Source organism: Megalopta genalis, chromosome 4 (assembly GCF_051020955.1).
Source record: "Megalopta genalis isolate 19385.01 chromosome 4, iyMegGena1_principal, whole genome shotgun sequence".
NCBI lineage: Eukaryota > Metazoa > Arthropoda > Insecta > Hymenoptera > Halictidae > Megalopta > Megalopta genalis.
In genome coordinates, this window is record NC_135016.1 from 18,115,390 (window position 1) to 18,127,625 (window position 12,236).

Consider the following 12,236-nt stretch of genomic DNA (forward strand, 5'->3'; position numbering starts at 1 on the left):
AGCTATGTGTGTCGCGAGAATCAAGCGGTGACGAGTATACTCGTCGAACATTAATATCGTGATTCTTTTCTAATCTTATTTTTATAACAATGTAAACACCTTCGTGTAGAGAGGACTGGCCTCAAAAATATTCTAAACATCTTGAAATTTGAGAATATGTTTTCGATTTCACCAAAAATAGTTAATGGTTACTACTTTTTACGCGCGACGTGTATACTCCTCGTGATGCAAAATACTGCTACTTCTTCGTGACGAGTATACTCGTCGTGATACTAAATACTACCACTTCTTCGTGACGAGTATATTCGTCAGGACACTAAACACTGTCAGTTCCCCATGTCGAGTATACTCGTCAAACACAGAGTAAGCGTTGCAGTTAAAATATTAGATCAAAAAGGCGGTTTTATTCGATGAAATTAACAATTTCATTACTAATAAAATTATTATCAAAATTATGATACAAAATATTGCCACTTCTCTATGACGAGTATACTCGTCAAGCACAGCTAACTGGATAAAAATGTCGACAATTTTCGTCCAAACGCAAATCCCTCGAAAGCAGCTCTGCACTATTCAAAACAATTGAATGCTATATAAAATTGCTCTCACTATATTCAACAATCTATCACAAACATACAAACATATCACAATCTACATATTGCGATCTATTAAATAGAAAAATAATAATAAAAATAATAATAATAATAAATAAGATAATATATAGAAAATAATAAATAAGAAATAAGAAATAGAAAACTGCAGTATCGCGTGCAGAGAGGACCGACGAACGATTTTGCCAGCCCGAAAAAAAAGGTCGGGATTTTCGGGTCGCCGAAGTTCCCTCGTTAGTCGCCGATTAAGTTACGGCCCGACCCGGCCCGGCCTATCGCGGCCCTATTAGGATTACTTCCAAGTACCCATTGTGATCCGCTCGTCTCCATAGACCGCCGACACAAAAGAAATATAGCGTAGGACACGAGGAAAGAGCCCTCGGCTATTGCCACACACGTGGCTGATAACCCCGTGCGATCTTACCCGAGCAAACACGCTGTAATTGCACGGGTTCCGGATTTTTCCACCCACATAGGGAGACCCCCGGCCCCCTATCTCTGTCCCTTTTTCCTGCGGAGCTTCGTGCTTCCACGATCGCCGACTTGTGCGAGTCGCGTTTCCTCGCGACGCGACGTTCGCCGGCCGCGTCGCTTCGCTGCGACACGGCACTTATCAGTGCCCGCTCCAAGGCGAATAAGCCGCGAATTCAGAATCTGCTCGCCACTCGTTCACTCGTCTATCTCTTGTTATCGCGCTGAGCGGACGTAATCTCGCCGTCGGCGATGCTGCATTATTCATTTCGCGCGTCGCGTCGCGCCACGCACTGAAAACAGTTGGACATCGCTGTCGCAAAATTCGCCGAACTTTTCGTGCAATTAAGTCCCAGCGACGAGACTGCGCCGAATTACAGCTGAAACAATGCGGAATGAGGAGTGGTAAGAGGCAAGAATGTTGGACAAGGTTTCGCCGTGAAAATAATTCCATAAGTCGTTACCAATGGTAAGTCGGTTTTGCAGGCTTCTGCAAGAAAGGTCGACTTCGATGACCTATGAAACGATGGGATCGGTCCGAAATACGGATCTGAATTTTTCTTTCATTGACGCGAACATAACGTTATAATCTTGATAACGTTAACATCGCGGCTTTGGTTTTATTACGTCAATGTAACGTTATTATCGTACAGATACGTTAATAAAAAATTACGAGGCATTATTATTTATTATTATGATATAATAATATAAATAATATAATATAATTTCCGTTTATATTATATTACATTATATTATATTATATTTATATTATATATATTATTATTATTTTGTGTATTATTATATTATTATATATATTATATTATATTATATTACATTTATTATATAATATATAATAATATTATTATATGGTACAATTGCGACACAATTGATCTAACACCGACGTCGAGGGAATAAATATTGTCGAGGCAAAATTATCATTTTATTTATCCTTGCTTTTTTCTTGTTCTCCAATGTCTCAACTTCGATTGAAATTTAACCCTTTGCACTTTCGAAGCCGAATTAACGCAAAACTTAAAATAGTTCTTCCGACCCACGGCTTCTCCATTTTAAACGATCTAGTGCATTTTATGCACTATGAAATTGAATATTGCAACAGCTTTCAACAGTTCTTCAAATATAAACAAATTTGATCGATAAAACTATTTCGAGACGCGACAATAACAATTTTTAATGGCGCCTCGTAGTGCGCCGCTCGAGCGCGAAGGGTTAATTGAAATTGTTATTTAAGTCGAAAGAAGGTTTTCGTTGTTCCACGTCGGTCCTATCGGGAGGGCACAAAGATTTTGTCGCTAATGCGGTATAATTTGTTGACCGAAATCGTGATGTCGTTAAAAGTTGGAGGAGGACTCCTCGGGTGGAGGTTTCCGAGAAAAGCAGGAAAGTTGCGAAGTTTCGAAGCAACCAGATAAGGAAAATCTTGCACTTTGTCTTCGGGGCGGACGTAATTCACGGCATTCAGCGGTTCGTCGTTGAACTCGCCGGAAAAGCCCGATTCGATAAGCGGCGCGGAAAAAAGATGCGATTCTTATGTAAAACAGTTTTGATCGCCTAATTTCCGCAATGCCCGATCGATGAGGCCCGGGAAGCACCGCCGAGTGCCGTCGATTCCGGGATGCACTTTGTTTGCAGGTTACCTCTCGTATCCAGAGCATGCCGGCTAATGTATTCCGAAGGCAATCATTGCGGTGCCTTGTTGTATGTAAATCACCGCTCTTGGCGTGGATAGATTGTCCGAGATGGTTTGCTTCGTCCCCGTCCTTTCAAAATGGATTTCGTTCGACCGAATTTGCCACGGTGTATCCATTTTAAAGGTGCGCGCGCGCCAAGGAAACGATTAATCTGAAAGTAAAATGCGATAGAACCGCGGACCAGCTACGAACAAATACTGTTCCTCGCGGACATCGGGGGGAAAAAAAACACAGCGTCGAACCGAGTCGATTTGCTCGGCTGTAACGTAGAACTGTACGCACGGAAGAGCCCGATGAAAAAAAAAGAGAACACATATCAAGATGAACCGCGCTTTCCAATCAAAAAAATCAATAAACGAAGAAGCCTCGATAAACGAAGAGGTAGATGCAATTTCCCTGTTAAACTAACATCCCGTCGATACCGCCATGTATATAGGGTGTCCCAAAATTATGGTATTTTTGGGAAGCGAGGGGTTCCTGAGGTTATTTGAAGCAACTTTTTCCTTTGCGAAAATGCAATCAGCGGCTTCGTTCACGAGTTATCGACGAAAAACAGTGACCAATGAGAGGCGAGATCAGCTGGCGCGAGGCGGGGACCAGTTCCGCCCACTTCCACGCCGCTCGTTGGCTCGCCCGCCTCGCGCCAGCCGAGCTCGCCTCTCATTGGTCAGTGTTTTTCGTTAATAACTCGTGAACGATGCGTCGGAGAACATTTTTGCAAAGGAGAAAGTTACTTCGTACGACCTCAGGAATCCCTCATTTCCCGGTAGAACGATAATTCTGGAACACCCTGTATATCGTTAGACCGGCTACACGTGCTTCGCCAGTTCCCTGTACTCGCGCAAGTTTTTGCAGCTGACTGAGACGCAATCATGTCAGGCCCGCTTTCCAATTGCACCGTTACCAACTGCAACACGCTGCCGTCCTGGTGATCGCGAGACAGGTCAAACCCTTCCAGTGCCGAGAACATCCAAGGTGTGCCGTAGCCGTCAACCCTTTCTCCGGAAGAATACACCGCTACAATGAACCGTACGAGAATTTTATTCAGGCTCCTGTCTCTTTTCATCGTATCATCGCTTTACGCCTTTTCTGAAATTAAAAAAAAAACATTAGTATGCATGTGAAGATAAAGGATTCACTCTGTAGGACGAGCTCCTGTGGATTTATCGTTGATTGTCCTTTACGAAGTTACAGTAGCTCGATGATGGGCACCTTTCCTATCGCAAGACTTTCAATTGAAATATTTTGCGAACCATAGTCCTCTGAAACTTAGACCACGTAAAAACTTTATCTTTTCAGGATTTTCCAATGCAAAATTCCCAGACATTTCCCGACAAAATAAGACCAAACACGATATAATTTTTGTAAGATTATAATGATTTTTATGAGAAATATAAATATACTTTTCATATTAATATTAACATAAAAAAAACAATAAAACGGTATCCTGCACAAAATCTTTATTTTTGTAGTTTAAACACCCAAAGTTATACCGAGGTTATGCCAAAGTTATGTCAAAGTTATGCCAAAATTATGTCAGAGTTATATCAGGGTTATGCCAGGGTTAATACAAAAAGTTATGCCAAAGTTATGTCAGAATTATATCAGGGTTATGTCAGGATTATGCTAAAGTCATGTCAAAATTTTGTCAGACTTTGGCATAACTTTGGCATAACCCTGACATAAGGCTTCAAATAATTTCTCTCTAACAAACCTTCGCGTTACAAATGAAATTTTTATATATTTAACCAAACAGAAAAGAGCGTCACCCAATTATACGAGCGACGGGGCACCTACTGAACCATACCCGCCACCCAAACATTAATAACGCAGCAACGATCGCGTTAAAATCATGCGTACCGATCACCAAAAAAAAAAAACGAATTCTTAGCATCCCGATTCTACAAAGCTCGATCCACGCCGTCCGTCCGACTCGAAACCTTGGTCGACCCGTTCCTCCGTTACTTTCCCACGGACGGTAAACAGCTCAAAGCGGCCGACGGCACCGCGAATGAGCCGGCGATAAACCCACGAATGACCGAAACGTGTTACACTTGTAACGCCGGGGGCCGCGGGCCCCGATAAGATCGGCGAACGGGCGGTCGCGGCCGCGCGTGTAACACAATGGTCGTCGCGGCGGCGGAGACGTTACACGCCGCGATAACGCTCGTCAGCCTCTTCGCCGGTTAATGTTGCAAAAGCAGAGGAGTCCGTGAGGCCGGTGTCGCGGAGGCGACACGGCGTTACACGGTGGTCGTCTTTTACGATCCCGACCCGTAAATCCGCGCCGGGAGAGATAAGTGAGTCGTCCGCCTTCCAAATAACCGCGTATCGTCGATCTTCCCTTTGCATGAAGAGAGCCCGGATACCGGCGACGGCGCCGCCAGAGAAGCCCGCGCGTCCCAGTAATGGATCTCGCTTCCAACCTAATTCAATCTAATCGTTAGCGGGACTTCGCCGTGTACGGCTCTCCGGGAACCGTGCCGGTTAACTCCGAAGGATGTACGAGACACGGCTCGGTAAGATTCGAGATCGTTGCGCGTACATCGCCCGAGTTACTAATTCGACGAATCCGTTGCATCCGGTTTTAGGGGGGTTTCTCTCTTGACAGCCGGGACCACGAGGGGACCGTTCGCGAGACGGCTGCGAGGGTGTGCCTCGCAGTTTTAGTCCCGCTCTTGTTTCGGGGCGATGTAACGGCGCGCGGAGTTAGACGACGCCCGGCGACACCTAATTCCGGGAGCTTGACGAAAGTAGAGGAATTTTGCCCGAACGGAACCCCCTTGCCAGGAGACCGAGCGAACGACCCTAGGCGTTGATATGGCTGCGCCAAAATAATTCGGTGGATCGCGATGAAGGCGTTGCTGCTGTCGAGCAACCCGTTAACTATTTGCGGCAAGGTGGGATTAGGAATGTGATATTTTTTTGGTGCACGAAAAACGCATGCTGCGTGCATCGAAGTAATGCGATAGCTGCCCGCGCGCGTGAATCCATGGGGCACGGTAGGACTATTCGAGTTCCATGCTATGATATAAAATTCAATTGAATTGTTATTACTTTTTTATGCTTTTGTATTATGCGAATTTGGTGGAAATAAAAATGTACCAATTTTGCTTAATTTCAGATGCAGTAATATTTCTGTTGTAATTATATTGTAATTATATTATATTTTAATTTATATTATAAATTTATATTATATATTATAATTTACATTATATTGCAATTTATATTATAATTTATATTATATTGTAATTTATGTGTTATTAATTTTTATATTATAAATTCATATTATATATTATAATTTATATTACTATTATATTATAATTATATTATTTTCTAAAATCCTTTGCCCCCCAAATATTCATAACGCAGGGGGCAGTGGGTTAATCGTGAACACAGGGCAACCGCGAGCGCAGCTATTTCAATGACGGAGGAAACGCACATCCGAGAGGCGTTCTCTGTGCGAGTTCCGCGATAAATAGACTCGATTATCAACTTGTTCGAGATTACCCCATACGGTGTTCTTGATTATCCCCCGAGCAGTCGGATAATCACCGAAGCTTTTGCTTTTTTCCTGTAAAAAAAAAAATACATTCCATTTGAGAATTTTAACTATAATTATAAACAATAAATCAACCGGTTCTCCGCCGCTCAGCTTTCGTTTTATTCGAATTCTTGCTCAGGCGTTCGCAATTATTCCACCCCCCTCCCCCATCCTACACAAACGCACACACACACACACACACGCGTGATCATCTGTAAGAGTTCATCTTCGACGAGATTCGCGGTGTTCCGTATTAGGCGCTACCTACATTTCCGCTAAGCGTCGCGATCCAACGAGAGGCGCAGTCCCGTTTCTGCGCGAAATTCCAGGCGGCCGGACAGCGTGTTCCGTTGTCAACGCGAAACCGCGCTAAGCGGCCCGAGATTGATACCGGCCCGTTAGACCGCCGGACGAATGGAACAACGTGTACGGGGCGATGCGTGTACGCAAAAGAAGGCGAACGAAACGAATGATGCACGATCACTATTATCCGGCCCTAAGTGGACAGTCCGAGAGAGCCGGCCGGCGGGATCGTTAAAATATTTGCCGGTCGCGAGGTGTGGCCCGTAATAAGCGTTCCCGTGCACGCACGCACGTATGCACGTCCTATCTACGATAATAGAGAAATTGGATAATTTTAAGCATGAGTGGAACGCGAGATCACCGGGCGACACGTACGGTTCCAGTTCAACAAACAGAACACGCGTAATTACCGTGCGCGCGAGCGCGCGCGTACGCTCCGGGTCGAAGACTTTCTTTCCGTCGTTCGACTTGCGGAACGCCGGGGATCGATCGTTCCCGAGACCTGTCACTCACAAATATGATCGCGGGAACGTGATCGCGGAAACTCCGCGTGCGCGTAAACACGGCGGAGGAGGATTTTTATCCGCGAGACGAATCCGGGAACGCATACCGCGGCGCCGATCCCTCCGCGGCTTTCGAGAAACTTCCTGCGAGCACGGCGACTGGATTCTGACAATTAGCGTCCCGCCGTGTACGAAGACCCTCGATAATTTCATACATTATCGGCTATTTTTGTATACGCAGTATGTATGCTACCGGTCGCCCGAGAACGGCCGCCTGCCGCGGATAACGCGTGAAAGTCGAGCGTCTGCGTTCCGTCGCTCCGTCGAATTCGATTTCGGATTCCGGTGACTAATTAAACTGCCGGAATGTTCGCGGTGCTAGAGCACTTTCTTCCGGGAAATATACAAGGTGTTCAAAAATTATGGTAGTTTTGGGAAGTGAAGGGTTCCCGAGGTGATTTGAAGCAACTTTTTCCTTGGCGAAAATTTTCTCCGACGCGTCGTTGACGAGTTATTGACGAAAAACGCACTGACCAATGAGACGCGAGATCAGCTGTCGCGCGGCGGCCGAGCCAACGACCGGTCGAAGCCCAGTTCCGCTGATCGGCTCTGCTGCCTAACACTAGGCGAGCTCGCTCCTCATTGGTCAATGTTTTTCGTCAATAACTCGTGGACGATGCCTCGGAGAACATTTTTGTAAAGGAGAAAGTTGCTTCGAATCACCTCAGGAATCTCTCATTTCCCGGAAGTACCATAATTGTGGGACACCCTTTATATTATTCAGCGTAGGTTTCTGCTTGCTTCTTTAAATGTATCTACGGTCGTTGTAATATCGACGGTTTATGTATAATGTATTTCGAGCAACGATTTCCGGAACTCGCCGTTATCTGCCGCATGTTAATCGTAAGCTGCCGGTACATGTCGCAATACTCGGTGATTATTTAGATATTTAGTGAGTCATCTATTGGGTTACGTGGCACACGTTCGACAGAACGAAATTGAAACGAGGTACAAGGCGAGAATGAGTGTGCGAGTGTCTCCTCTTCCCAAATCGTCGACTTTTGTGCGCAATCTGAGCGCGAATTAGGGAGAAATTACTGTAATAAGAGGGTCAATTAGGGAGAACTTAGTGTACTGCGAGGAACAGATCTAATCATTCAACTTTCTTGTAGTGTATATCCTAAATACTCTCCAATTGTCACTCGACATGTAAACAGAAATGGACAATTTGGGAAGAAGATATAGATTTATAGTCACTGATTGTCGACGACTATGAAAACGAGGTACAAGGCGAGAATGTGTGTGTGAGTGCCTCCTCTTCCCAAATTGTCGACTTTTGTGCGCAATCTGAGCGCAAATTAGGGAGAAATTACTGTAATAAGAGGGTCAATTAGGGAGAATTTAGTGTACTGCGAGGAACACGTCAAATCATTCAACTTTCTTGTAGTGTATATCCTAAATACTCTCCAATTGTCACTCGACATGTAAACAGAAATGGACAATTTGGGAAGAAGATATAGATTTATAGTCACTGATTGTCGACGACTATGAAAACGAGGTACAAGGCGAGAATGTGTGTGTGAGTGTCTCCTCTTCTCAAATTGTCGACTTTTGTGCGCAATCTGAGCGCGAATTAGGGAGAAATTACTGTAATAAGAGGGTTAATTAGGGGGAATTTAGTATACTGCGAGGAACACGTCAAATCATTCAACTTTCTTGTAGTGTATATCCTAAATACTCTCCAATTGTCACTCGACAGGTAAACAGAAATGGACAATTTGGGAAGAAGAGACTCGATTATTCGAGTTTTGCAGCTCGCTTTTATCGTCATCGATTGTCGACGACCATGAAAACGAGGTACAAGGCGAGAATCGTCTCTCCTCTTCCCAAAATGTCGACTTTTGTGCGCAATCTGAGCGCGAATTAGGGAGAAATTACTGTAATAAGAGGGTCAATTGGGGAGAATTTAGTATACTGCGAGGAACACGTCAAATCATTCAACTTTCTTGTAGTGTATATCCTAAATACTCTCCAATTGTCACTCGACAGGTAAACAGAAATGGACAATTTGGGAAGAAGAGACACGATTACTCGAGCCTTGCGGCTCGTTTTTAATTATGCATATTATTACGCATTCGAACATTCGAACGTTATATTCGAGGCAGTTTTATATTTATTAACGTCATTAGATAACGAGCTAGTTACGTGGATCAGCTGGTCCACTGGTTAAACAAGGGCCGAGAGAAAGCATCCTTGCGGCCGGCGTGTCAAGCCAACGTCTGTACCTTGACCACAGGAACCGATTTTGGCAACGGCGCAATTTATCCTGCTTGTCCACCCCTGTTCGCGGTTCACGTCCTACTTGATTCCCGAATTAGGGGACACGGTGCTGCTCATAATTATTCGAACAGTGTTGGGCTACCAAGAAATTCTGCAGAAAATAATTTACACAGCGAACTTGTAGCAACTTGTGTAATCTAACGATGTTCGCTATTAATAATTACTGTTCGCTATAATTATCAATTTGCTTTATTTACGAGGTTGATGAGAAAACGAAATTCTGTTATTGTAATAACAAATCGATTGGACCAGTGATAGCATAAGATTGTTGTACAGGTATATCTTTGATAAGAGAGATGAATTCGAGAAACTACAGTGATGTCTCCCTAATTGACGATCAGAATGCGCACGAAAATGGACAATTTGGGACGAGGAGATTACCATTATTCGAGCCCTGCGGCTCGTTTTTATAGCTCTTGACGATCGGTAACTCTAAAAACGTTCCGGAAAATTGTCCATTTTTGTGGACAATTTTAATCTAATCTAAGCGTCAGTTAGGGAGACATTACTGTAATCACAGAGATAACGAAGAGCAAAGTTGCAGGATTAAATCGAAATCGCTTTCAACGAGCCCTTGACACACATTTCACCTAATTGATAATCCGTTGATCCCAGCTACCCTGTGCTATAATAACACGTTCGCTGCGATCCCTTGGGCATTACAGCGATCGATACTAATCGTAGGCTCTTTATCCAGCCTAATCGATGTTTTCCTTAACCAACCGCGTTCGGCTATCGCGACGGTCATCGGCGTCGTTCCGACGTCGCCTGACGTAAACGTTTGGAAATCCGAACAATAAGATATACAGGTCGATTCGTATCTGGAGCTTGGAGGGAAAACAAAATTGTTATTGCAACATCCGATACGGTTTTTATTTCAACAATCGATCGTAGCAGCGGAGTGCTACGGTAGTTTCCTCTCGTCGCACGCGCCGCGTGCACCGCGGGCGCTTGTTGCACGCGCGCGATGCACGACGGCAAAATGCTCCAAGAATTTAGTTACGTGTAGCGTTCGTTTAAGCGAACTCTGATGCAGAGTTCGCTCGGTTTCACGCGCAGTACATTCGGCACATGTCGATGCTCGCGTAATTGTTCTGGTTCGCGTTGCATCCTCCGTAGACGAACTGCTCACAGCGATGCGTTTCGGGGTTGTAGCCGTACCTCAGTATGTGCGCTCTGCAGGGACCACGCTCCAACGGCAGAAGACATTCTGCAAATGAATTCGTGATCGTTATTGCAAGAATACGGGAGAAAAACGGTGACGATCGAATAATCGGCGGGATTATTGCAGACGGACGCGAAATTGTATTTTGTTTGATAGATTTGTTCGCTCGCTATGCTAAAATGTCGTTCTGCTATAATCTATGTATCGGCGACAATTCACTGTCGAAGGCCGTGCTCGCAACCCGAAAAATATTACACTGCTAATTTCGCTAAAGAAAATTTGTTAGTGAGCTTTTTTATAGTGATTTTAACGGAGATTTGCTACTTCTATGCGCAATGATCTTTAATGCTTTACAAGTATTTTATTATTATATATCATATATATATATATATATATATATATATATATATATATTATATTGAATTGTATTGTATTGTATTATATTGTGTTGTATTGTATAGTATTATATTGTATTGTATTATATTGTATTATATTGTATTATTATACCGTATTATATCATATATAATTGAACTTCTTGCCTTTTTTCATAACGTGCAATTGTGACATTAGAAATATATTTAATATTTTCCTACGAAAACGTCTCTATAATACCAACGATTTTTAAATAAAAAATATAATATAACAGGTCATTTTGATCGCCACGAAAGGTTTAGAGATAAAATGAAGCTCGATGCACCATTGACCAGTCTAATAATAAATAGTTGCGAGAATGGATAATTCCAATACTGTTAAATACTGTTAAACATAATACATAAAACACAACAAACATGATACTGTCAAATTCTCCTCGTTAAAATTATTTAAAAAAAAAATAGAATATATATATATATATATACAGTCCCTGCAATTTGCAATTAACGCGGACAGTTTTTATTTTGCATAAGAATCCGCGGTCTACTAATAATAATCTACCAATTCACTGTTAGAAATCGTGTTATTCTTAACGAACTAAGGACAGTCAATTTCAAAAAATGCAATTATTTCAATATGTCGATCGACCCGAGACAATGAAGCTACATACGTGGTCCAATGTTGGCGGAGGCTTGCAACGCCGCGCAGCAGACAACAATAAAGAAGAAAGCGACGATTTTTCCGTTCATTTTGCAACGCGTTCTTTGTATTGCAACTTGGTCAACTATACACTGGCACAAGCCGTTCCTTCGCATTTATACGTGTATCCCCCCACGTTACGATAAGCAATCTTCACGAAGATGAACGAACGATAGAGAACTTTAATACCATTATCTCTGGCCGATATTTGCTCTCCGAACCGATTAAATCGAAACAGAACCGAGCACAAACGACAAACGACACCACGATCAACCGTGAGAGACCGTTTGATGGTATTGCGATCGCCACGTGAAACTTTTGCCACTGATTATATACGTGGAACGCTATGACCGTGGCGTTTAATGACATTGAGTCAGCAGATAAGCTATTTTTTTATCTGTCCCACTAATACAAAGAAACTGCTGGCTTTCACAAAACGATGAAATAGTAGTTCGTCGTTGCTAACAATGAATTGCATGTCAGACGTTTGACATGATAAAATATAAACACATCCATCGC

General features: G+C 43.2%; 1 protein-coding gene across 1 annotated transcript; it reads right to left on the reverse strand.

Moving 5' to 3' along the window:
* Positions 1-10,326: 10,326 nt before the first annotated feature.
* Positions 10,327-12,033, reverse strand: LOC143259283 (inducible serine protease inhibitor 2-like). Its single transcript, XM_076520750.1, has 2 exons — positions 11,689-12,033; positions 10,327-10,691 (listed from the first exon to the last, which is right to left on the reverse strand). The coding sequence occupies exons 1-2, from the start codon at positions 11,831-11,833 to the stop codon at positions 10,531-10,533; spliced, it is 306 nt and encodes a 101-aa protein (XP_076376865.1). The 5' UTR covers positions 11,834-12,033; the 3' UTR covers positions 10,327-10,530.
* Positions 12,034-12,236: the final 203 nt, after the last annotated feature.